The 26,623-nt window shown below is 43.7% G+C and overlaps 1 protein-coding gene across 2 annotated transcripts in view; it reads left to right on the forward strand.

Annotated features, from left to right (window-relative positions):
* Positions 1-1,510: 1,510 nt before the first annotated feature.
* The window catches only part of SLCO5A1 (solute carrier organic anion transporter family member 5A1), a 167,529-nt gene continuing 142,416 nt past the window's right edge, over positions 1,511-26,623 (forward strand). For both annotated transcript variants that reach the window (XM_062189557.1, XM_062189558.1), the window contains exon 1: positions 1,511-2,426. In XM_062189557.1, coding sequence (XP_062045541.1) covers positions 1,511-2,426 — 916 coding nt within the window. The remainder of the gene's footprint in view (positions 2,427-26,623) is intronic.

The following is a 26,623-nucleotide window of genomic DNA, read 5'->3' on the forward strand; positions in this document are numbered from 1 at the left end:
GGCACACCTGTTTTCGGCTCTTGTTGCATTCAAGCTGGGTGCGGGATGGCGCGAGCGGTTGCAACAAGCAAACGCCGGCGTGTGTGTGTGTGTGTGTGTGTGTGTGTCCGCGCACGCGCGCAACCCGGGCCCACGCTCCCCGCGGGGTGCGCTCTCTGAAGAGCACACCTCCCCGCCGGCCCGCGCGTGCCAAGCCGGCTCAGGGGGCTCCTCGCGCGCGGTGGAACAGCGTGGCGGCATCTCTTTGTTTGCTTGTGGCTTCCCCAGCCCTAGCAAAGCAAATTGATTCTCCGTTTGCTTGACACGGCGCGCTGGGACTTACCGTGGGCCACAGCCTTGAATGCCCCTGGTGTTTGTAATTGAATCGTTCTTGGTGGAGGAGGTGGGGGGTGCGGGAGGGGGCGGTTATTTTTAGTGTTGGAATACAGAGGCAGGCACGCTGACCTTTTCGCTGCTGCCTTTGGCTTTGAGTACGTGTCTCTGGGGGAGCAGTCGGATCGCTTCTAGTCGCGCACAAGTGTGCACACACATTTCAACACACGTAACTCTCCCTCTTTTTAAAAATTGAGACTGGAAATGCATTGTGTGTTTGCAAGGAAATAAAAAAACTTTCCTTTGTTCTTTTGGGCATTTTCTTTTTTGAGTAATGGAGTAGGAGTACGAAAAGGTTGCAATTAGTTCACTCGAATAAAGACACTCCTCTGAGTCAGAGCTGCCAGGTTGATAATTATTAAAAAAGCAAACGCACTGTTTAAGGCAAAAGGGGCGGGGCGGGGGCAGGTCCGCGGCAGACAATGAGGGAGAGTCTCTGCCGACCGCCTGCTGCTCATTGTTCCCGGACTGGAGACCAAGCCCGCAGCTGTCCCCTCCTCCCGGCTTGGCTCCTCGCTCGTGCCGTGCCCCACTTGGGACCATCGGGGTCACCCAGTGCTGGCCCCCTGGACACAGAGACAGCAGCCCAGGCGCAGCAGCCTTTAGCTGACGGTCTTTTCTCCGCTTTGCAGGTTGGCAGCTTCACGCCCGCGGGTATTTCTAAGCCAGGTGGTGGCGAGCACCAGGCACCCCAGGGACAGCTGGGCGGGATGCGACGCGGACAGCAGCGCTAAGCGCCCCCACGCTGGGCGCGGGGCGCACTAGCTCCTGGCCGCGGGCCAAACGGCGGCGGCGGCGGCGGCGGCGTTAGCAGCGGCGGTGGCGGAGGGGATGCGCCCAGGACGCGCCAGGCGTCTGCTACAGCCCCAAGGTGGACGCCAAGTAGGGCTCATCGCGGGACCGCGAGGACCCCTGCCCCCAGAGGCATGCGGCTGCGGAGCCTCGGGGCTGCGTGTGCGGTCAGGATGCCCTGGGCGCCTCGCTGCCGGTGAGGATGCCCTGCTGCGTGGCTCTGCACCCTCAGCCTCGGTCTCAGGTGGGCACGACTGAGGGCCCGGTTTCGGCCCCTCGTGCCGGTGGATGAAAAGCGGTGGAGTCCTTGTGTGGGATCAACGCTCGGATCTGAATTCTAAGCGCCATGGACGCAGGGTCTGGGTTGCAGCCCCCGCCGGGAGAGCAACTGGAGGTGCGGGTCACGATAGGAGCTGTCCAAGAGAAGTGCGAACCCGAGACCTTTAGGTCTAAGAGTTTACCAGTCTTGAACTGCGCCTCCTGCCGGCCGAGCCGTAGTCCTGCGAGTGTAGACGCCAAGCCGGTGTCTGTCAATACGGATTCACTGGGCCACCAGGAGTTGAAGCAAGGCCCGCACCCGTTGGTCCCCAGCCCCTCCGCCCCGTCTACTTCGGCGGGGGCGGCGGGGCTCGTGGAATGTAACCACAGGATAGACGTCGGCAAACCTGTCTCGGGGTCCTCCACTCTGCCTCCGCTCCAGGAGAGAAGGTGTCTCTACGTGGTCCTCACAGATTCCCGCTGCTTCCTGGTCTGCATGTGCTTTCTGACCTTCATCCAGGCGTTAATGGTCTCTGGGTACCTGAGCAGTGTCATCACCACCATTGAAAGGCGCTACAGTCTGAAAAGTTCCGAGTCAGGACTGCTGGTCAGCTGCTTTGACATCGGGAACCTGGTGGTGGTGGTGTTTGTCAGCTACTTTGGCGGCCGCGGGCGGAGGCCTCTGTGGCTGGCTGTGGGTGGGCTTCTCATCGCCGTCGGGGCTGCGCTTTTCGCCCTACCTCATTTCATCTCGCCTCCCTACCAGATCCAAGAGCTGAACGCCTCCGCCTCCAATGACGGCCTGTGTCAGAATGGCAACTCCACCACGGTTCTGGAGCCTCCGCCCTGTTTGAAGGACTCAGGAGGAAATAGCCACTGGGTCTATGTAGCTTTATTCATTTGTGCACAGATTCTCATTGGAATGGGCTCCACACCGATTTATACCCTGGGACCAACCTACTTAGATGACAATGTCAAGAAAGAAAATGCCTCCTTGTACCTAGGTAAGACTTGCCTTTGTCTGTGATAAGTTTTACTCTCCTTCCTCAAATCCAAAGGAAACATATTCTTTCATGTTTTCATTGAGATTTACTTTCTGTTTAACCTTGGCGCCATGGTCCAATATGTCAGGACATAGTTTATAGGTTTAACCTTGGTTTTGGGGAGGAATCAGTTATTCTAGAGTTGGAATCAGTTAGTTGGGGAAGAATCAGTTAGTTGGAACTGGTTTTCAGACTCACGCTTCACACTTGTCTTTTCCAGAAGTAATACAATCTTTTGGTCTCTGGGTAGTGATACCCTCTCTTGATGCCTACCTTTGGAAAAATTTGAATTTGTCTATTTTGTAATAGCTGCCTGTCTTAGAAGGGCTCAGGAAGGAAGAGAAAGAACTGGTGTGTGAAGTTTTGAATAATTTACTTTTTTCATTTACTGATGCTTCTCATTCCTGTCCATGACAGCAGAGGTAACGAAGAAGCCAAATTACATAACACATGATTTATTGCCCCATGCCTGTATTTTTTACATATCACTGGCATCCCACAAAACCTTGATGATACCAGCTATGTTATCTTTAATGCAGAAGTAACACCACATGTTGTAAGATTTATTCAAAGCTATTTATACTGCTGATTGAAGACTTCATTACATGAACTTGGGAGAAGGCAGTGCTATTTTCTCAAGAGCAAAGCCTCTGGAATTTGTCCTATTGACTTGCATAAGTCAGTACCAGGGCGCTTGGGTTAAGTACAGAGAACCCATGGGAGGCTAGGCCGTGGGTGGGAAAATGTACTTCTTAGAAATCTCTGCAGTTACCATCACCTGCTGTCGTGGCTGCTCCTTCAAAACAAGCTTTGAGCCTATGAAAAGAACCAGTAACCATCATACTTTGGAAGAGGTCTTTGCCTTTCTGTTTCTCTACTGGAGTCCAACTAAAACTAGATAAAGGAATTTACTTTACAAAAAATTAAGATGGTAAATAAGAAAATACTAGTTGCATTTAGTAATTTATTAGCTATGCTCTGACAGGATCCTTGGTGTGGAAATACTAATGCTTGCAAAACACAGTGAAAAAGACATCTGAAACAAGAGGGCTGTGCCTTGTCTTTGGTGCAGCCACTGTCCCCAGACCATGGTGTAGAGGGGGTGCAAGTCCCTAACAGTCCCCTGTAACTGGTACAATATGTCAGGACATAGTTGTATGTATTATTTTTATTATTGAATGCAGGAGGAAGAAGTTTCCATTCTGGGCCTAAAAGAATAGTTTGCTTGTTACTTTGCCTCCATGTGGTCTAACATGCAAATTTCAAACATATAGGAAAGTTGAAACAATAGCATACTGGACACCAGTATCCTCACTACCTAGACTCAGTAATTGCTCATTGTATCAATCTGTATGGATCCATGTATGTATAGGAATATATTTTTTTTGGGGGGGGGGAACTGAGACCTTTGAAAGTAATTACAGACACTGCTAGACTTGGACATGTATCTTTTAAAAATAAGGACCATTTTTTACATAACTGCAGCAGCATTAGCATTCTCAACTATCACACCCTAAGATCATCAGATATTTAATTTATATGAAACTTCCCAGATGCTTTCCAAAGTCTTTCATAATTGCTGTCTTTAAAGCTAGGAGCCTATTAAAGTTCACTCTTACACAGCATTTGGCAATTAGCCTTTTTAGTTTTTTATAACCTAGGACAGTATGACATAGACTTCTTGAAGGAATAAGGCTACTTGATTTGTAGAATGTTCTACATTTTAGATTTATCTGATTAGTTCTCATGATATGACTTACCCTTTCCCCCCTGTTTTTCCTTCCTTGCCTTGCCTTGCCTTGCCTCACCTTGCCTCTCCTTTTCTTTTCTTTCTTTCTTTCTTTCTTTCTTTCTTTCTTTCTTTCTTTCTTTCTTTCTTTCTTTCTTTCTTTCTTTCTTTCTTTCTTTCTTAGATTTATTTATTTCTTTAAAAGCCAGAATTAGAGAGGGAAAGACAAAGATATCTTTCATTTCAAGGTTCACTCTCCAAATGGCTGCAATGACCAGGGCTAGACAGGTTAGAGCCAGGGGACTGGAATTTCAACCATGTCTCCCATGTGGGTGACAGGGACCCCAAGCACTTGGACCATCTTCCTTTGCTTTCCTAGGTGTATTAGTGGGAAGCTGGATCAGAAGTGGAGCAGCAGGTACTCAAACCAGCGCCCATATGGGATGCTGCTGTTGTGAGCAGTGGCTTAACCCACTGTAATACAATGCCACCTCACTCCTCCCCCTATTTCTTATGTACTGGAAGTTCAATCTAAAGGCCTGATTGAATTCTTGCAAAACATTATGATCAGACTATTTTATGTTCAATACTGTGTGTTTCATATTATGCGCATCTGGGCATTTGTGAGTGACATTAAATTTAATCACTTGGTTGAATGAGTGATTGTCAGATATTTTATTGTAAAGATACATTTCTCCTTTTGAAAATAATAAATGATGCCTTGACCATAATTATCCCAATTATTTTTCACGTTCTTATTGATCTTTGTTCCCACTTACTTTGAAAACTTGAATCTCTTGCGTTCTACTTCTGTGTACCATTGACACAAACTTTCTTCATTAAACCCACGGGCAAAGCCTCATGCAAAGGGAGAACATTCACTAGCAAGAGCCCTGAGATTTAACTTTTCCGGTACGGTCACCTACAAAGAAAAGCAATAGCAGGTGCATATTAAGTACATGATCTGTGTTAGGCATTGTGTCAATTTTGAGAAGACCAAAACTGAAATGTAGTTTTAGCACTTTGAGGAGCTTTCAGTGAAGTGAAAAAATAGTGCCAACTCAACATAGAGTGAAGTGACAAATCTAAGCAGAGAAAAGTTAGAGAAACATTATTTGCTTCCTTTTTTCCTTGTTTAAAAAATATTGGTTATATTAAAAAAGTCTCCTCAAGTCCTTTCCCCATTTTATTTTAAATTTTTTTAAAAAATATGTATTTATTCATTTATTTAAAAGGTAGAGTGAGGCCGGCGCCGCAGCTCAGTAGGCTAATCCTCCGCCTTGCGGCGCCGGCACACCGGGTTCTAGTCCCGGTCGGGGCACCGATCCTGTCCCGGTTGCCCCTCTCTGCTGTGGCCAGCTCTCTGCTGTGGCCAGGGAGTGCAGTGGAGGATGGCCCAAGTGCTTGGGCCCTGCACCCCATGGAAGACCAGGATAAGCACCTGGCTCCTGCCATCAGAACAGCGCGGTGCGCCGGCTGCAGCGCGCCTACCGCAGCAGCCATTGGGGGGTGAACCAACGGCAAAGGAAGACCTTTCTCTCTGTCTCTCTCTTTCTCACTGTCCACTCTGCCTGTCAAAAAAAAAAAAAAAAAAAAAAAAGGCAGAGTGAAAGAAGAGTGAGTGAGAGAGAAATCTTCTACCTGGCCACATTGATTGGGACTGGCTACAGCTAGGAACAAGGGACTCCATCCTCGTCTCCCACGTGGGTGTCAGGGGCCCTACTACTTAGACCATCTTTCCCTGCTTTCCCAGGTGCATTATCGGAAAGCTGGATTGGAAGTGGTGCAGCTGGAATTTGAACTGGCATTCTAATATGGGATACTGATTTTGCTTGACCTGCTGTACCACAAGGCCAACCTCATTTTTTGGAAAAAATTTTGATGAACTGTCAGGACACATTCTTTTAGTTAATCCATGAGAATCCTGCTTTAAATTCAATAGGGCTCAGTATAAAGGACAACACCTGACTCTTCCATGTAATATTTTATTTAATATTTTCACTGGCCCATGGAGGTAGGGATCGTTTTTCCTATTTTATGGTTGAGGAATCTGAGATTCAGAGACTTGGGGTGACTTGCATTAGGGATCTAAGCCCAGGCCTTTTTGACCCTAGAGTCCCTGAGCTTCCCTCCATGCTGCATGGTGCTTTGGCAAGAGGTCCTGAGAGCCCAAGGAAACCAAAGGCTCTCACATGTTCACAGAAGTTTGGAAAGGTGTACAGAGTGCAGGTCTGGCCCAATGTGATCCCAACGCCATCCAAACAACATAGCTGTTCTGGGCTACTTCTGTGTAAATTAAAATCAATTAAGATCTTAAGAACACATTAACCAACTATGATGTGGGATATTTCCTGGTAACTAACAGGTTAAAGCATCTTTGTTATTTCTCTCCCGAATGTCTTATATTACCTTTTCCAACACCCACCTCTTCTGTGAGTGTTTCTGATTTCTCATCACAACGAAAGAAGAAAAAAAAAAAAAAAAAAAACAAAACAAAACCAAGTAGCAGGTTAGTAATTGCAGCAGGAAGGAATATCCAGAGTAGGACTCAAACCATGGAAATGGAATGTAATTGTATAACTTCATCTTTTGGAAGCTCCATGTTAGTTAACCTGGCAGCATTCACTTTAGAATAGATGTGGTCATAGATGGGAGATAGCAACATTTATACCCACTAAATGCGCTCCTCCTTTGCAAGGAGAGAAGCTCAGTGTTGACCTGGAGTATAGAGAAAGATTTGCTATTAGCAAGAAATGAAACCAGGATTCATATTCTATCTCAAGGAGTGAGAAGAAATATGATCCACTAAAGGCAAGACATTCACGAATCAACAGGGAAAGGAGAGCTAATGGTTAATGGAGTGGGAAAAGGGAGAAGAGGATGCACTTCTGGAATTAAAAACCTCCAAGTCCAATTCAGTGATATTCAGGATAGGCTATGATTGGCATCAGTCTGACCATCAGTCAAACAATGTGGGTGTCAGCTATTTTACAAACTTCAACATCACTTCATGGAAAAATGGAATTAAAATATAAGATTATTTTGGTGAAAAAATATGAAATCCATAGTTTTCTCATAATATGCACTTTCATGAACTTTTTGAAGACCTTTCCTAGGTACAGATTTCAGCCATCAGCCCCTTAATTGTCATCCCTGACTTCGCACCAGAGAGGGTGGAACCGGCTCAGTGTGCAAGAAAGGGCTCCGGGGAGGGAGGCAGAAAGTCTGTATTTCAGTCCTGCTCTGCCAGTGACTGCTCGTGGCACTCTAGACAAATGCCTGCACTTCGCCCAGTCTTCATTTCCAGTGGGGATTTTTACATGTGTTTCCCTCGCTGTTACATTTTCAGGATGAGGTGAAACTCCATATGTACAAGTGTTTTGCAAGCTGTAAAGGGACTTTCTTACTTTGCTGTCAGAGCAGAATTCTGAGCTATCCTTGTGAGTGGGCAGAGAGGGGAGAGAGAGAATCTGCACTTTCTGAATGTGAAAACTCTGAAACTATCTTTTAAAAATATAATTGAAAAAAGAGAAGAGACACTGTGTAGAAAATGAAATAATTGTGTAGGAAATCTCTCCTTAGAAATATTGTACAGGGGTTTGGCATTGTGATATAGAAGATTAAGTCTTCTCCTACAGTGCTGGAACCCCATGTGGGTGGCGGTGGGAGTCCTGGCTGTCCACTTCTGATCCAGCTTCCTAATAATGTGCCTGGGAAAGAAGTGAAAATGGTCTAAGTACATGGGGCCCTGTCATCCATGAGGGAGACCCAGAAGAATCTCTTGGCTCCTGGCTCTAGCTAATTTAGCCTGGCCTAACCCTGGATGTTGTTGGCATTTGGGGAGTGAACCTGCAAATGGGAGATCAATCTCTCTCTCTCTGTGTAATTCTTTCAAATAAATAAATCTATATTAAAAGACTTGTTTATTGATAAAAAGAAGCATTGAACAGGAAAATCTTGACCAGACTGATTCATGCAGTTGTCCAAAGACCCAAGATTTTCTCATCAGAACTTTCTGCATGTCAACCTTAGGCAATCATCTTTCTATAATATATGAACATTGAAGTTATATACATTTGTGCCTTGTAGAATGTAGCAAAAGTGCATGTATGATTGTATGTAATCATATATTTTTTTCCTAGATGTTTTTCTCCTACCAAGCATGGATCATCCATACACATATCATTTATAATTGGAAAAAAGAAAAGAAATAACACCTTAGAAATACTTCATAGAAAGTTCTTGATCAGTGTTTCAGGAATGATACATAGGGGAATTTATTTCTTATACTGTAGGTCTATCTATATGGTTTTAAAATGTTCATTTGTTTGTCTCTATTTTATTTGAAAGGGAGAGAGAGAGAGAGAGAGAGAGAGAGAGAGAGAGAGAGAGAGAGAGAAATCCTCCACCTGCTGATTCACTTCCCAAATGCCTACAGAAGCCAGGAGTCTGGAACTCCATCTGGGTCTCCCACAGCAGTGGCAAGGAGCCTAATACTTGAGCCATCATCCCTCCCTGGGTGCACATTAGCAGAAAGCTGGATTGGAAGTGGAAAAACTGGGACTGCATCTAAGCACTCTGATATGGGATGTGGTTGTCCCAAGTGGTGACTTAAGCACTGTACCAAATGCCTGCCCTATATGATTTTATTTATAGTCCTATAAACAGTGATATAGTATCTTTCATTGTTTTCTGGAACAACATAATCATGTGCTCCAGGGACTTTGACAAGTTGGTTTTTTTTTTTTTTTTAGTTGTCTAGGGTAGGCAGTCAAGGACTGGAACAGCCTTTGGTGGTATCAGCTTCCTCTTCTTGCTGGGCTGTCCTTTAGCAATGACTGCAGTGCCTCAGGCATCATGCACCTGTTCCCTTCAGAGGAAGGAAAAAGCAAGAAGAGGCAGCATCCGTTTCCTCTCGAAGATGTCCTATTGACCCAATGGAGTCCTCTGACCTATTCAGGCTGATATGACTTTGGGGAAGGGTGGGTTTTAGATTTTTCTAATTTGTGTGGAAGAGGAAGGCAGGGTGAGATGGGGTTGGGGAGCGTACTGAGTGCCCCTTGTCGTATCTGCTGCAATAGTCCTGTTTACTTTTTTGCTTAGCAGTCAGAAAAAGCCGGACTCCCCATCCCCAACCCAGTCAGTGTTAATAATGTATTTTAAGTGCCTTGTAGCATTTCTTTTCCTGATTCTTTCATTGGGATTTGGAAAGGGAGCAATAAACAGCACTACTTTCCCTCACTTGAGTTGTGAGTAAATTGAGAAATACACAGAGGAGAAAACACAATGGGGCCTAAACATCACTTCTTAAAACTGATAGGGACAGCAGGTTAAACTGCTGCTTGAGTTGCTGGCTTCCTGTATAGAGTGTGGTTTGGGTCCTGACTGCTCCATTTCCTTTACAGCTTCCTGCTAATGTGCCTGGGAAGAGAGTAGAAGATGGCCCAAGTACTTGGGTCCCTGCCACCCACATGAGAGATCAGGAAGGCACTCCTGACTCCTGGATCTTCCTTGGCCATTATGGGCATTTGAGGATGAACCAGAGGATGGAAAATTCTCTTTCTATCTCTGTCACTCTTTCAAATAAATAAATAAAGCATAAATAAGCAAAGCATAAATCTTTAAGAAAGAAGAATAATAAAACTGATAGAAGTGAAGTTGAAGAATGTAGTACATATGTTTGTGCAAGTGGACTTCCTTATAGTCATAGAATTACATGGACGTATCCATCCAGTTTCAGGCAATGCTGGCCCTAACCAGTGTGGCAGCCTAGGGTCTCCCAGTATGGGGTTGGAGTAGCAGGTGCTTATGGAAGACTTATTCCAAGAGGAAGCAGGGTCAGAGTTTTACTCCCTGTGTGTGTACTCACTCCCAAGAGGAGAGAGCAGGAGGTAGGCTGAGAACACCCATGTATTTCAGGTTCATCAACCACATGCATTCCCTTCTTTTTCCCTGGGAAGAAACAGTGGAGGTGGGGAGAAGGCAAGAAAGGAAACATTCCTGGGCAGTGGGAACACATTCTTCCGGTAACTGGTTTTAAAATTTTGCCTTTAATTCCTTTGTCTTGTTTTGAGATGTTTATCTTAGTAAGCCACATCAAATCCTTTTTGGAAGTAGGCTCTATGTAAATCACGAAAAGACAAAAAAAAAAAAAATCTCCACTGAAAACTCCTGTGAGGGAGGCTGACTGAGAGATTTGAGGAAATGAGGATCTGTGGAGCATCATCTGGGGCAATGCAGTGCAGTAAGTGGAGGATGACACCGTGTTACCTTGGCTGGGTGTTCCTGAGTCCTGTGTGCACCTAGGACAGCTATTCTGTGTCATAGAAGGTGTGTCTTCTGTTCTCCTAGCAGCAACTGAATCAGTGTGTGATGGGCAGTTTTGGCCTCTAAGGTGAATTCGTCAGCCTAAGGCGCTGAGAACCCAACAAAAACTTCTCAGGTGTAACTGAGAAGCACAGAGGTTTGCTGCCTCATTGCGGGAAAGGCCGCTGGGGGCATGATGATTTATTCAGTCCATCTGCACATACAGAGTGTCCACTGTTAAGCACGGTGTGCTGACCTTTCCCCTTACACTGCGTGAATTCTGACATCTCTGTAGTCTGGAACAGTCCGTCTGACACTTGAATCTGAATGTGAATCATCAGGGGGACCTGATCAACATGCAGATTTGGTTTCTGTCTGTCTGGCTTGGAGCTGAGGGTCTGCATTTCTTATGTGTTCCTAGGTGAGGCCATTGCTGTTGTTCTAAGGACCACATTAAAAAACTTTATTTATTTTTATTTATTTGAAATGTAGAGAGGTGGGGATGGGAGAGAGGGAGAGGGAGAGGGAGAGAGAGAGAAAGAGAGAGAGAAAGAGATCACCCATCTGCTGGGTTCAGTAGCTCAATCCCAGTCTCCCATATGGGTGGTAGAGACCCAAGTATTTGAGCCATCATCTGCTGTCTCCCAGGGTGTTCAATAGCAGAAAACTGGAATTTGTGAGCAAAACAGTGACTTGAATCCAGGCACTCTGATATGGGATGTGGGCATCCCAAGCCACGGCTTAGCCTCTGTGCCAAATGCCTGCACCAAGACCACATTTTGAGCAGCGAGAATCCATCCAAGGACTGGAGGTCTTGGCCCTTTTCGCAGGTGGGAAGTCTGTCTTTCTCTGGGCTTGAGTTGGAGCCACTCTTGGTAAAACCAGCTGCTGCTTGCAGCTCTGCTTCATCAGGAGGCACATCCCTCTCTCAGACTGCGTTTTTGAAACCAAGATGTTATTTTCAGGTGTTTTGTAAGCAGTCACTGCTTCTTTGAATCGCACAGTTGTGCAGTATCCTCCTCAGGGTTGAGTTCAGTGAGAGAAATGACCTTAGACAAAAGATGTTCCTTCTGATATTAACCAAAGAAAACACCACCTTCTCCTACTCCACACTCTGAAGTTCTGCTGGTGGAACTCTTGGAGTCAGAGATGAGTCTGGGAACTGTGCACCCCTAAGTGGGCTCACCTTATAAGGACCCTTGGGGAGGGGAAAACAAAGAAACCCACACTTGGCTCTGTGTTTCCTTTTAGATGATTTAGCAGTTTAGGAATAATTGGGAGTTTTGGTTACAGACAAATGTAAGGGCTGGGTATATGGGAAATGGTTTTGGAGAATGAGGATCAGGAGCTTGTCCATTGCAGAGTGATCAGACAGGAAGTGGACAGGCTGGGAAGTGTTTGGCACAGTTGAGATGCTGCTTGGAATGCCTGCATTTCACTCCACTTTCAATTCCAATTTCATGCTAATGATCACTCTGGGAGACAGCAGAGGATGGTTCAATTAGTTGAGTCCCTGACACAAACGTGGGAGACCTGGATTGAGTCCTGGGCTCTTGGCCTTGGCCTGGCCAGTCCTAACTGTTGTGGGCATTTGGGGAGGGAACCAGTGGATGGGAGCTCACCGTCTGTATCTTTCTGTCTCTCTCACCATCTGTCTCTTTCAAATAAAGTAAATAAATAAACAAAAAATTACAAAACAAAGTAAAGGGGCATGCTGGCTTGACTGGCTGAGATTCTCTCCAGCAGTAATATTGAAACCAAGAAATCATCTCATTCAGTCCCATTTGTAAAACTGATCATTTGATAGACAAGGGAACCCAGATTCAAAAAGATGAAAGGATTTGTGTGATGCAAGACAGTATGGTGGTCCCTCAAAAAGTCAAAAATAGAATTATATAATACCGGCCGGCGCCGTGGCTCAACAGGCTAATCCTCCGCCTTGCGGCGCCGGCACACCGGGTTCTAGTCCCGGTCGGGGCACCGATCCTGTCCTGGTTGCCCCTCTTCCAGGCCAGCTCTCTGCTGTGGCCAGGGAGTGCAGTGGAGGATGGCCCAAGTGCTTGGGCTCTGCACCCCATGGGAGACCAGGATAAGCACCTGGCTCCTGCCATCGGAACAGCGCGGTGCGCCGGCCGCAGCGCGCTACCGCGGCGGCCATTAGAGGGTGAACCAACGGCAAAGGAAGACCTTTCTCTCTGGCTCTCTCTCTCTCTCACTGTCCACTCTGCCTGTCAAAAAAAAAAAAAGAATTATATAATACCACTTCTGGTATATTCCAAAATAATTGAAAGTGGGTCTTTTTTCCCCCAAAGATTTATTGATTTTTTTGAAAGGCAGAGTTACAGAGAGAGAAGGAGAGGCAGAGCTTCTATCTGCTGGTTCACTCCCCAGATGGCCACAATGACAGGGGCTGGGCCAGGCTGAATCAGGGAGCTGGGAGCTTCTTCCAGGTTTCCCATGTGGGTGAAGGAGCTCAAGACCTTGGGCCATCCTCTGATGCTTTCCCAGATGCATTAGCAGGGAGCTGGATTGAAAGTTGAACAGCTGAGACTCAAACTGGCACCCATATGGGATACTGGTGCAGCAGTCCATGGCTTAACCTGCTCTACTACAGTGCTGACTTCAAAAGGAGGGTCTTGAAAAGATATTTACAAATAAGGTTCATAGCAATATATTTACAATTGTCAGATGGTGGAGGCAAGCCAGACCTATATCTGTGGATGAATTAATAAAATGTGATATATACCTACAATGGGATATTATTCAGCCTGAGAAAGGAAGGAAATTGAAACATTACAATATGGATGATTCTTGAGGATATTATGCTAGGTGAAATAAGCCAGACCCAACAGGAAAATACTGTGTGATTCTACTTATATGAGATATCTAAAGTAGCCAAATGCATAGAAATGGAAATTAGAGAGCCAGTTGTCAGGGACTGAAAGCAGGGAACATGGAGAGTTGTTTGATGAATGTTGAGTGTTTTCAAACAACATATTTATTTATTTGACAGGCAGGGTGATGGGGGGGTGGGTAGAGAAAGATAGAGAGAGGTCTTCCATCCATTGGTTCACTCCCCAAATGTCCGCACTGTCTAGGACTGGTCCAGAACGAAGCCAGGAGCCTGCAACTCCATTTGGGTCTTGCACGTGAGTAGAAGGGTCCCATGTACTTGGGCTGTCTTCTGCACATTATCAGGGAGCTGGATTGGAAAAGGAGCAGCTGGGGCTTGAACTGGTGCACTGATATGGGATGCCGGCATCCCAGGAGGTGGCTTAAATCATGGTTCCACCCTGAATTATGGAGTTTTTGTTGTGCAAAATGAAGAAGCTATGCGCGATCTGCTGTTTGATGATGTGAATGTATGTAACACCATCAAACTCTACAGTTAAAAATAGTTATAATGGATTGGCCCAGATCATACCTTGTCACTGCTTTGGGTCTGAACTGATTTATAAACTATAAACGCACTTGTATTTTTACGAATTATTACTCTGCAAATGCAAATTCTCATAAGTCCAGGTCCTTGGATGGTAGAGTCCCAACTCCTCAGACCATGCAACATTCTAGCATTGGTTAATACCTTTCTGTACTTTACCTGTGAGAATTTCTTCAAATGTGTAGGAATTTAAAGTCGTTTCTTTTGGGCATAACTTTATTTTTTTTTATGTGAGAGGCACACACACATACACACACACACTCACACTCACACTCACACACACACCTACCAAGATAGAGACAGAGAGACAGACTGACAATCATAGAGCTCCCCTCTGCTGCTTTGCCCACAACAGAGACTGGCCCACACTGAAGCTAATAGCTGGGAACTCAATCCAGGTCTTACATGTAGGTGGCAGGAACTTCAGTACTTGAGCCATCAATGTTGCCTCCAAGGGTGCACATTTACAGGAAATTGGAATCAGGAGCAGAACTGGGACTTGAACCCAGGCACTAGATATGGAACCTGGGTATCCGTCCCTATTTGCCCACCCATGGGCATTATTTTATTTTATTTTTTAAAAGATTTTTATTTATTTATTTGACAGGTAGAGCTACAGACAGTGAGAGAGAGAGAGAGAGAGAGAGAGAGAGAGAGAGAGAAAGTTCTTCTTCCTTCCGTTGGTTCACTCCCCAAATGGCCACTACGGCAGGCACTGCGCCAATCCAAAGCCAGGAGCCAGGTGCTTCTTCCTGGTCTCCCATGCAGGTGCAGGGGCCCAAGCACCTGAGCCATCCTCCACTGCCCTCCAGGGCCACAGCAGAGAGCTGGACTGGAAGAGGAGCCACTGGGACTAGAACCCGGTGCCCATATGGGATGCCAGTGCTGCAGGCGGAGGATTAACCTAGTGCGCTATGGCACTGGCCCCATTATTTTATATTTTTAAAAAAGATGTATTTATTTATTTGAAAGGCAGAGTTACAGAAAAGTCAGAGGCGGAGGCAGAGAGACAGAGAGGGGGAGAGAGAGAGAGAGAGAGAGAGAGAGAGAGAGAGAGAGAGAGAGAGAGAGAAGTTTTCCATCTGCCAGTTTACTTCCCAAATAGCCACACTGGCCAGAGCTGGGCTGATCCGAAGCCAGGAGCCAGGAGCATCCTCTGGGTCTCCCATATGGGTGCAGAGGCCCAAGGACTTGGGCCATCTTCTACTACTTTCCCAGGCAGAGAGCTGGATCTGAAGTGAAGCAGGGGCTGGCATTGTGGTAAAACTGGTAAAACCGCCACCTGCAGTGCTGGCATGCTGGTTCGAGTCCTGGCTGCTCCACTTCCAATCCAGCTCTCTACTATGGCTCTCTCTCTCTCTCTGCCTCTCCTTCTCTCTCTGTGTAACTCTGACTTTCAAATAAATAATTAAAATCTTTCAAAAATGAAGCATCTAAGCCCTGAAATAGTGCCCATATGGAATGCTGACACTGCAGGCTGTGACTTTACCTGCTACACCCCAGTACCGGCCCTGGACATAATTTATTTATTTATTTGCATGAATTTCATAAATACTTTAGGAACATAGTAATTCTCCTCACTGTACCCACCCTCTCACCCACACTACTCCTCTCTCTCCTATTCCTAGTCTTATTTTTCACTAATATCTATTTTCAATTAACTTTATACACAGAACAGAAACTCTGTTCTAAGTAAAGAGTTCAACACATTGTATGATAAAGTAAAAGAAAAAGAAAAAAAAATCCAGAAAACTACTGTTCCTCCACAGTCCAGACAAAGGCTGTTCAAAGTCATTGCATCTTGAAGTTAATTTTGCCTTTTTTTTTCTCTTCTCTTCTCTCTCTCTCTCTCTCTTTTTTTTTTTTTTGGCATTTTTTTGGAGAAACTTATCTTTAAATAAGAACCCAAGAATGATACTTTTTTTTAAAAAAAGATTTATTTATTTATTTGAAAATCAGAGTTACACAGAGAGAGGAGAGCTGGAGAGAGAGAGAGAGGTCTTCCATCTGCTGGTTCACTCCCCATTTGGGGAGTCCAGAGCTGCGCCGATTCGAAGCCAGGAGCCAGGAGCTTCTTCCAGGTCTCCCACGTGGGTGCAGGGGCCCAAGAGCTTGGGTCATCTTCTACTGCTTTCCCAGGCCACAGCAGAGAGCTGGAAGAATGATACATCTTTTGTGAGCACTTAGATATAAGTATAACTTATGAGACATAAGAATATCCTCCACTTAATACACTAAAATGAAGTAGTTCTTTGAAAACAAATTTTACTGTTAAATTTTACTGTTACTGTTACTCTTTGAGGACTGAGGTCCTGCATGGGAAGTTAGTGCACAGTGATTCCTGTTGTTAATTTAATAATTAACGCTCTTATGTATGACTTCAGTGATCACCCAAGGCTCTTGACATGAGCTGCCTAGGCTATGGAAGCTTTTTGAATTCACAAACTCCTTCAGTATTTCAATAAGGCCATAAGCAAAATGGAAGTTCTCTCCTCCCTTCAGAGAAAAGTACATCCTTCATTGATAGCCACTTCTTTCCACTGAGGTCTCACCCACAGAGGTCATTTAATGTAGGACATTTTCTTACCAAATGACATGGCTTTCCATGCCTGGAATGCTCTCATGAGTTTTTCAGCCACACCAGAATGCCTTAAGGGCTGATTCTCAGGTCAGAGTACTACTGAAGGCTAATGTCATTCTATGAGTTTGCTGTATGGACTGCTTCCCTTATTGGAACATTCATTTCTTTTTAATTCTATTATTTATTGCTAAACACTTAATCCTATCTATATGATCACTTTAGTACTTAATCCTATCCATAGCACCACTATAACACTTAAAATGCTATTTTTACCACTCAGCTTAAGGGGATTTGTGGTCCCATGGCAAATTTTTAAATTGTACCCTTAGAAGTAAGTCTGTAGGAATGTATGCAGAACTATACTGCTTTACAGTTACAAACATCATACATTTCACAATTACAACTTTAGGAACATGGTGATTCTTCCCACTGTGCCCGCCCTCCCACCCACACTCTTGCCACGCTTCCTTCTCCCTCTATTATTCTCACTCTTATTTTTCCTGGGCATAATTTTTAAAAGAAAAAAACCTAGAGATTTGGGAAAAGAAAAATGGAGACAGAGTGGATTTTAGAATAGGCATTTGAGTACTACAGCCATCAGAGATAGAAATGAAGGTGTATGAATGTACCAGAGGGATTGTTCTCTTGTCTTTTTGAGGAATTGGAATATTTGGAAGTAGCAACCATCAGCCCTTGTTAGTATGTTCTGTTGTGCTGGGTGTTCCTGCTGCAGCTATAGTTCCTACTCTGTGTTCTTAGCTTCCTTTTGGCAGAGAAAAAGAGATGGGGATTCCACAGCTGCCTGGGCCTCCTCCTCCAAAACCCATCACAATTTGGCCCTATTCAGGTGTTGCAGGTTCTGAACCACAGTTCCTATGAAAATGACAGAAGTCTCTGGTCTTTCTCAAACAAGAGTGATTTTGCTCTCCCCAAGGGGCATTTGACAATGTCTGAGGCTATTATTATTGTAAAATTTTTATTTGTTTGAGAGGTGGAGAGACAGAGAAATAGGAAGAGAGAGAGGTCCTATCTTCTGGTTCTCTCCCCAAATGCCCAGTAGCTGAGACTGGACCAGGGCTGCAGCCTGGAGTTAGCAATGCTATCCAGGTCTCCCATGTGAATATCAGGAGCCCAATTACTTGAGCCATCATCTTCTGCCTCCCAGAGCCTGCTTTAGCAGAAGCTGGAGTCAATGATAGAGGTATATCTACATTATTAAGTTATTATTATCAATGTAATTATATTAATAAGAGAGCCCCTCTAATCAAACAATTATCCAGCCAAGAATTCTCAATAGTGATGCTCCAAACTCTTTTCATCTAAAGGTTTTGAGTTACTCTATATTTTGAGTTTCCCATGTCATGAAACTGGAAGTAGAAATCTCTAGATTATAGAATCAGAAAAATATTGAGCAAGTGGATGGAGGAAACTCAGGAAAACAAACTGTGTAAATAGCAAGGTCTTTTTGCAAGCAAGGGATAAGAAATAGAAATTAATTGTGCACCACCCATTGCTATGTCATTGCTCAGGAGATACTGTAGGATCTCTACTGAACTATGCTTAGTAGATTATAGGAGATACTATGGTGAAATATAGAGGATTATTTTTAATGGGTGCAAAAATATTAAGATTTTCTTAGTTTCTATAATGACTTCAGGTCCCCTAAGCTTAAAAAAAGACTAACCATGGAGATTTTCTAGACTATGTTCTTCAAGATGGGAATACTGTAACCCTTGAAGAGTGTGTGTGTGTTTAAGGGAGCAGAAATACCATTCTCCAGACCTTGATATCCAAGCTTTCTTTTAGAGGCAGTGACTTGAGTGAAAACAAGATGGAGACAAGAAATTCTGAAAACATATAAAACAGTTAAGAAGCATTCTACTACAGAGCTCACCAGTCCAATAGCTGGACCTCAAGAGGAGATGTAGGATAGATTTAATGAGGGTTCTAAGACCTAGAGTCAATCCTCAAAATACATGAAAGCTAAATTAGCTTGAAAAACTCCACAAATGTTGATGTGACATATATATGGGGTCTAATATGAATTATTCTTTCCAGTGAATATTTCTGATTGAAGTATGCCAGGGCATTGTGCTAAATATATTTTCAACTTCTTTTATGCTCAGAATAACTCTGTGGTAACTACTTTTCCTCCTCCCACATTTTATAGATGAGGAAATTAAGGTCGAATAACATGGTCAAGGTCATCCAAAAAATGGCACAAGCAGGGCTCAATGTCTTTGTTCAAAGCTGGAGCTCTAACCATTGGCCTTACAGAGAAAGGAAGGGAATGAAGTTCATAAACTTCTGGTGTGACTTTGGCCGTGTTTTTTGATTTCATTACATTATGTATAGAGAAGATGAAGAGGTAAGGCTAATGGTTTCTTAAATTCCCATCACCTCTTGTGTTCTGCAGTTCTTCGGTCTGTGCCTTGTTCGGCCTGACTTGATAGGGTCTTTTTCTGAAACAAGGCCCTTGTCCGGGAGAGGAGTTTCGCCTGCTGTGCTTTTCCTTGAGCTGTCAAAAGCCCATCCCCTGAGCCCTTTTTGCACCCCCTGGTGGCTTGAGCAGCATTGCCGAATGACAGCTGTCCCTGGGGAATCAGGCATCCCTTCTGCTCATTTTTTCCTGCAGCTGCATATTAACTGATGGTAAAATCGGAGTCTACTTCCCCTCCGCGGAGTTGTGATTGCTTGTGAAACTGTCGAGCGGGAAAAAACTCTAATTCCTGTTACTGAATATAACCTGGAAAGGCAGGTGCAGGTTGCTCTCACTGAAAAGTAAAGAGCATATTCATGTAATTAATATTATCAGCAGGATGAAGTGACATGATTTGCAAGTGTCTGAAATTGAATGGTACAGTTCCTGACTTTCTAGCATGTAAGAATTCTTAACTATAACATTTCAGAAATAATAATAATGATTTTAGTGTTGTTAGGCAGTTTCCTATGTTTTTGGCCTTGAATTCTTATAAAAGTCCTAGAAGCTTCAACCTTTCTTTGTAGTAAAGAGAGACGAGGAAATTTAACTGAACAAGACTGTGTTGAGTGAATTATAGTTCTTATATTTCTTGATTGTTAATCAATTTCTAATCTATGTATAATAATGGACCAACAATCCTCATTTGCAAAGTGTCTTTGCATTATTGGGTGATAAATGTTTGCCAGTATTTTGTCTAGAAATATAATGATTATGTCCCTGGTGTTTTATTTAATATGAAAGAGAAATGTGTCCTAATTTGAACTGCATTTTAATGGCTTCCCTTCAGATCCAGGGCAGCACCACTTTTTAACGAAAAACAAGTATCTTCCTGTGAGAAACTTGAGAGGTTATCTCTGGGAAAGACTTACATATATATACATGGGAGGCATTGTGGCTCAGTGTTAAGTGGCTGCATAGGAAGCTTGACGCCCATATCAGATTGCTGGTTTGAGTCCCTGGCTACTCCACTTTCAATCCAGCTTCCTGCTAACACACGCTCTGGGAAGCATCAGTTGATGGCTCAAGTACTTCAGTTCCTTCTACCTATCAGGAAGACTCTGATGGAGTTCCAGGCTCCTAGCTTCAGACTGGCCCAACCCTAGTTGTTGTGGGCATTTGGGAGGTAAACCAGCAGATGGGAGATATTACTCTCTCTGTCACTTTGCCTTTAAAATAAACAAATAAACCTTTAAAAAGTAAACATCTTAGAATAATGATTTTGAAATTCAGTTCTGCTGCTGCTTAAGATGTCTCCAGTGATTTCATTGCTGTGAAACTCAAAATAATTGGTTTTGATTTCATAAGATTGGTGGAGGGCAGTAATAGCTAAATCCAAGCCCGGAAGAATAATGGGCAGCATTATTTGAACTGTTGGGTTTGTAGCTTTTGGATGTGCATTGCACTCTATGCACTTTCTTTCATTTTAGATTCCAGAGCCAGTGTTGTCAGGGAGAGGAGTGCAAGACATTCACATGCGTTCTGGTGGGGCGGTTATTTATTCACTTAAAGGAGGCTCATCCTACTTTGGAAATGATTAATTTAGGGCTTGACTCTCGCAGCACATCCTGCTTTGTGGAAACGATAATGTATATATAGATGGCTAATGTGTAATTTGACACAAGCTCAACTTAATTACAGGACACAACTTTGACCAAATTATGTAACATTTCAGGACCTCATTTTTCCTTTTCCTGTAAAAATATTTGACCCCACATCTTCTCAGATAGCTTCTAAACTAATTTGTGGTTTTGCAACAGCGTAATGACTGCAACAGTGAGAGAGGGGAGTTGCTATCCTGTGAACTGTACTTCTAAAACTAACCCTAAGAAGTAGCTCCTGATCCCCCAGGAACTGAAAATCTAATTTGATGATTTCTTTAGTACTGATTTTTCTTCTCCTTCTCCTTCTCCTTCTTCTTCTTCCAAGATTTTATTTATTTATTTGAGAAGTAGAGTTATAGATAGAGAGGGAGAGACAGAGAGAGAGGTCTTCCATCCGCTGGTTCACTCCCCAAATGGCCTTAACAGCTGAAGCTGAGCCCATCTCAAGGCAGGAGCCAGGAGCTTCTTCCAGGTCTCTCATGCACCTGCAGGGGCCCATGCACTTGGGCCGTCTCCCGCTGCTGGATAGGAAGAGGAGCAGCTGGGACACCAACTGGCTCCCAAAGAAGATACCAGCGCCACAGGTGGAGGCTTAGCCCACTCTGCCAGCCCCAGCCCTGATTATTCTTGATGACTGGAAACAATCTGTGAGATGTGTGAGCTCCAGCAAGCCACGTGGCATCTCTGGATTTCAGTTTTCACATTTATGAAGTGATGGAATCGAGTTAGAAGGTCTCAAAAAAAAAAAAATCTTTGCTGAACTACCCTGTCTGGAGTACATCTGGAAATGAGCATATTGTGAGGGAGTGGAGGTTGTGGTGAAGAGTGTGGCTTCTGGAACCTCAGCTGCCTGGATTTGAATCCTGCCTCTGTCCTGGTCAGTAACATAAGCTAGGGCAGGTTCTGCCACCTCTGTGTGTCTGACTCAGCTTCTGTTAACACAGGGATCCTAGTGGGCTGTTCTGAGCTACTGTGTGTGATGTACCAAAAATAGGGTCTGGTCTGTACATGGTTAAACACTTAAAAATATGGGCTGTCAATATTTTTAAAACACTAATCCAGCTCAGGAAGATGTTGGTGTTTTCATTGTAGCTATCAAGGTACAGTTCTACAGGTAGTGCTTTTTTCTGAACAAGTTGTCTGCCTTGCAAGCCTGGCTCATTGTGCTTGCACTGACTGTGCCTGTTCAGGGCATGATGGTTTCGGCTGACCTGAGCCAGGAGGTACAAGGCACATGGGTTGCATCGCATGGAGGTGTTCTTGTCTGGTCGCTGCCTATTTTGCAGGCCTCTGCCTCTTTCCCCCACCCTGCAGCAATTCATGGAATCTGTGCCTCCTGGTGTCTGGGCTGTCTGTGGATATCCTCTTTACAAAAAGTGATCCTGGGGAGAGAGAAGACAAAGCTTTGAGGTTATAAATAGCTTCCTAACAAGATGCTCTTGCCTTGGGCTTTTGATAATTATGATGGAAGATTTTGGCTATAATCAAGTTCAATTGTGTGGGGAGGTAGCACCAAATATATAAGCTCACGGGCCATCTTTATGATGTTTCTATCCTGTTCTAGACTAAAAAGTCTTGGGTTATGTCTCCCATACAGCAAGATATGTTTGAATGAGGGCAACTCGAGCCTTTTGTGGTTCCTGGGGTGGTTCTGTGATTTTCACGGCTAGTCTGATTCCTTGGTTCATGTGGTTTTAACGGGAGAGTGGGTTGGATTATGTAAAGGAACAGACAACCAATGGCCTGGAAACACAGAACTGGGCTTCCTTGCTTAGCTTCTCTCATAGAGGGCGCACAGCCTGGATTTCTGTGCATGCAGGTTAATGTCTGTGTTGGACTTGGGAGTTCAGAAGGAAAAACAAAATGAGCGGAAGAAATGCCTGTAAAGCATTTTTGGGGATTGTTTCACACTGTCTTCCAGAGACATGACCCAATTTTGCTAGAGCTAGAGCAGGAATTTTTGAATTTCTTCTAATACTTATTTTTCTGGGGTCAAATGAGAGTTTGTAGATTATCACCAAAGCCCCTGGTTCTTCCTTCTCTGCTTAATTATAGTGAGTTTATTGTCATTGTGGTTCCATCCAGAGTTTACATGGAAATCAAGATTTAATTAATTGATTTTTACATGTAATTTGTCTTATAAAAGGTTTTATTTAAAAAATTGAAAGCGGGGCTGGCATTGTGGCATAGCAGGTAAAGCTGCCTCCTGAAACAGCATACTGTATGGATGCTGGTTTGTGTCCTGACTGCTCCACTTCTGATCCATCTCCCTTCTGATGACCTGGAAAAAGCAGCAGAGGATGGCCCAGGTACTTGTGCCCGCTGGCACCATGTGGGAGACAGGATGAAGCTCCTGGCTCCTAGCTTCAGCCTGGTCCAGCCCTGGTGGTTGCAGTCATTTGGGGAGTGAACTACTGGATGAAAGATCCCCCCCACCTCTATAACTCTGCCTTTCAAAATAAATATGTATTTTAAAAAAATTGAAAGTGATTTCTGAAATAAAGCTTGGATTCCTATCCACTATCCATATGATTTGTACCGGGATATCACATAATTCTTATTAGTGTTATGGTTTGCCTTTCTTCTGTTTTTTTTTTTTTTTCTGTTGGAACTGGCACGCCGTCCCACCAGCTCCTTTCCTTTCCACTTTGAAGCCTTCAGGTTAACTCTGATAATAGCATTCACGTGTCTCAGAAAATTCTCTGCAAGCTCCACTTCCTCTCCTAAATTCCCCACCAGCTTGCTTTCCCCTAGCGCTTCGCTCTTAGGCCCTCTGCCCAGTCCCTTGCTTCCTGTTTCCTACCCAGTCCCTGTGGATTCTAGTAGGGGTCTCCTTGACTGAGTTGCAGTTTTTCCCAGGATACTGAGTTGCCTGTACCTTGCAACAGGGCCAATTGTACCATCTGCAGCTCCTCTTCAAGCTCTCAGAACCCGCCCCACCCCCTTGGGTCTGAGGTATGAGAACCCCCTTGTCCTGTCATGGAATTCCAACATTTTAGCCACATACAGGTGCTTTGCTATGTGCAGCTATGGTTCTTGGTGGGGATAGTCTTGTGTCTGTAGCTGGTACTCTCAAGGGGTTAGGCCTAGTGGAATGTCAGTGAGATTTGTGGTCATGAATGTGAGTTAGGTGTGAATCAGTCACCATTTGCTGCATTCCGTATTACACTGCTCACATCCCATTCTGTCAGCTTGCAAATGATGTTGCTGATCTCCAGGAGGAAGGGCATGGGAGCAGCGCTCACCCATACCCATTGTAAAGAGGAAAATCAAAGCTAAAACACAAAGCTGCCCTCCCTCCCTCTCCCTTCCTTGCAAGCTTCCTGCCTCCCCCAACCTCAGGTCAGTAACTGGATCTCAGTACATGGAAGATAGCATAATAACAATAATTAACTTGGCATAATAATGATGATATGGTAATTATCATCTTGTAAGTAGCCTTGGGAAGGCAGCATGTTTAAATGTTCTGATCAAGCTGGTTTTAAATGACTCAAATGATTCTAGGTCTTTTCTTTTGGCAAATTTAACTGTTCTGATTGACTGCTTGTACTTTTTTCTTTTTAAAATTTGTACACCTAACAAAACATCCATACTTGTTTCAGTGGCAGTCGTATCTAGGTAAGAAAAACGTATTGTTCCTCTTTGGTGTTATCTCTTTAGACACCTAAAGGAGAAATTCTCAGTCTATTTGAGTTATCAGGCTAGAATTATAGGTTGATTATTGCACATTTTGTTTAATAATCTGACTTCAGATTATGCTGGCTCATGTTGGAGCTTTTAGGTTTGCTTTGCTTTAAGAAAGATGATTAGGCAAAAGTAAGAACTTGAAATCCATCCTTGCTTTTAAATAACGCATTTATTTATTTGAAAGAGTGACAAAAAGAAGAGAGAGAGAGAGAGAGAGCAAGCTTGATTTCCCAACCATCAATTCACTACTCATATGGCCATAACAGGTTTTGGGCAAAGAGAAGCCAGGAGCCATGAGCCAGGAACTCCATTTGGGTCTCTCATGTAGGTGACAGGGGCCCAAGTACTTGGGCCATCATCTGCAGGAGCTGGATTGGAAGCAGAGTGGCCAAGATTTGACCTGGCACTGCATTATGGGATGTCAGTGCCACAAAGCTGGCCCTGGAATAGATTCTTGTTTTCAGGTGAATTTCTTACATTAAAATAATACATTGCTTTGTTATGAGTTTCTTTAGCTATGACTATTAACAGCTATACTTTTAATGCAGCTTTTAAGGGTATATTCATCCATTAAAGTCTCATACATGAATGATATCCTAATTCCAAACGTTTATTTCTTACTGATCACAGAATCCAGCCAATAACTGCCCTTCCCCCCTTTTGAATTTCCTTGTCGTTTTTATTTGACATCAACTGGGATTTTAGTTGGAGGGCTTTTAATCCTTTCAGTGATGTCACAGTTCAGGCTCTCCATCAAGTCCATGTGCTCCTACTGGGACCTTCCCTAACTCCTAGAATATTATTGGTTTGTTACCCTGTGCTTTAAGTTATTGCTACTGATTTAAAGCCTTTGAATGCTTCAGTGTGTCAGTGTGAATTAATGTTTCAGAGAAGATCCTAGGAGGCCTACATTCAATTGCTTACTGAGGTTCTTGAGTCCACTAATTTAGTTGTTGCATACAAATCTCATTTTTTCACCTAAAGTGGCCAGGTATTCTACTGCTGATTTTATGACCTAATTTGTTCTGATTCTTTGCCCTTTTTGTGCTATTCTTTTGTTAGAGATTTCCATTAGATACTTTTGGGTTAATATATTTGAAAAATTCATGGATTTTTAAAAAAAAGTTAACTTCCAGTGTGCTAAGAGGTTTAGTAACCAACTCTCTTTGTGGCTTCATATAATCTAAAACTGCTACTGTGATTAAGTCTAATTTCTCCAGAATAGTGCAAATATTTTAAAAGCTGTGTTAACATTAATACTCCCTAGAGGACGAGTTTCTAATTTCATTAATGTTGAAGTCAGATATTGTAAATTTATTTATGTATTTATTTGAAAGGCAGAGAAACAGAGAAAGAGGGAGAGACAGAACTTGAGACACAGAGAGATCTTCAGTCTGCTGGTTCACTCCCCAAATGGCCAAAGCAGCGAGGTCTGGATCAGGATGAAGAAGCTAGAAGCCAAGAACTCCATCTGGGTCTCCCACACGGATGGCAGGGGCACAAGTACTCTGACTATCTTCTGCTGCCTCCCAGGGGTGATAGCAGGAGGCTAGATCAGAAGAGCAGCTGGACTCCAACTGGCACTCAAATATGGGATGCTGGCATCATAACCATCAGCTTCTCTGCTGTGCCACAATGCTGGCTTCTAAAATCAGGTTTTTTAATGGCTAAGTTAGTCATTTCAGTGTTATTGTGTTTTAATCCATGTAAATCTAGAATTTGTTATTTCTAGGTATCTCTTTTAGTTTTCTATAAATTATTTAGGTTAGAATAAGCTCATTATATTAATTCATTAGCCTCTTCACTGTATTCTAAGTTTCCAACAAAGGATTCTTTTATGATCAATTTTTTTCTTTTTTTTAACTTTTATTTAATAAATATAAATTTCCAAAGTATAGCTTTTGGATTACTGTGGCTTCCCCCCCCCCCATAACTTCCCTCCCACCCGCAACCCTCCCCTCTCCCACTCCCTCTCCCATTCCATTCACATCAAGATTCATTTTCAATTATCTTTATATACAGAAGATCAATTTAGTATATATTAAGTAAAGATTTCAACAGTTTGCACCCACAAAGAAACACAAAGCATAAAGTACTCTTTGAGTACTAGTTATAGCATTAATTCACATTGTACAACACATTAAGGACAGAGATCCTACATGGGGGGTAAGTGCACAGTGACTCCTGTTGTTGACTTAACAATTGACACTCTTGTTTATGTCATCAGTAATCACTCTAGGCTCTTGTCATGAGTTGCCAAGGCTATGGAAGCCTTTTGAGTTCACCAACTCTGATCTTATTTAGACAAGGTCATAGTCAAAGTGGAAGTTCTC

The sequence above is a fragment of the Lepus europaeus genome, chromosome 4 (assembly GCF_033115175.1).
Source record: "Lepus europaeus isolate LE1 chromosome 4, mLepTim1.pri, whole genome shotgun sequence".
In the NCBI taxonomy this organism is placed as follows: domain Eukaryota; kingdom Metazoa; phylum Chordata; class Mammalia; order Lagomorpha; family Leporidae; genus Lepus; species Lepus europaeus.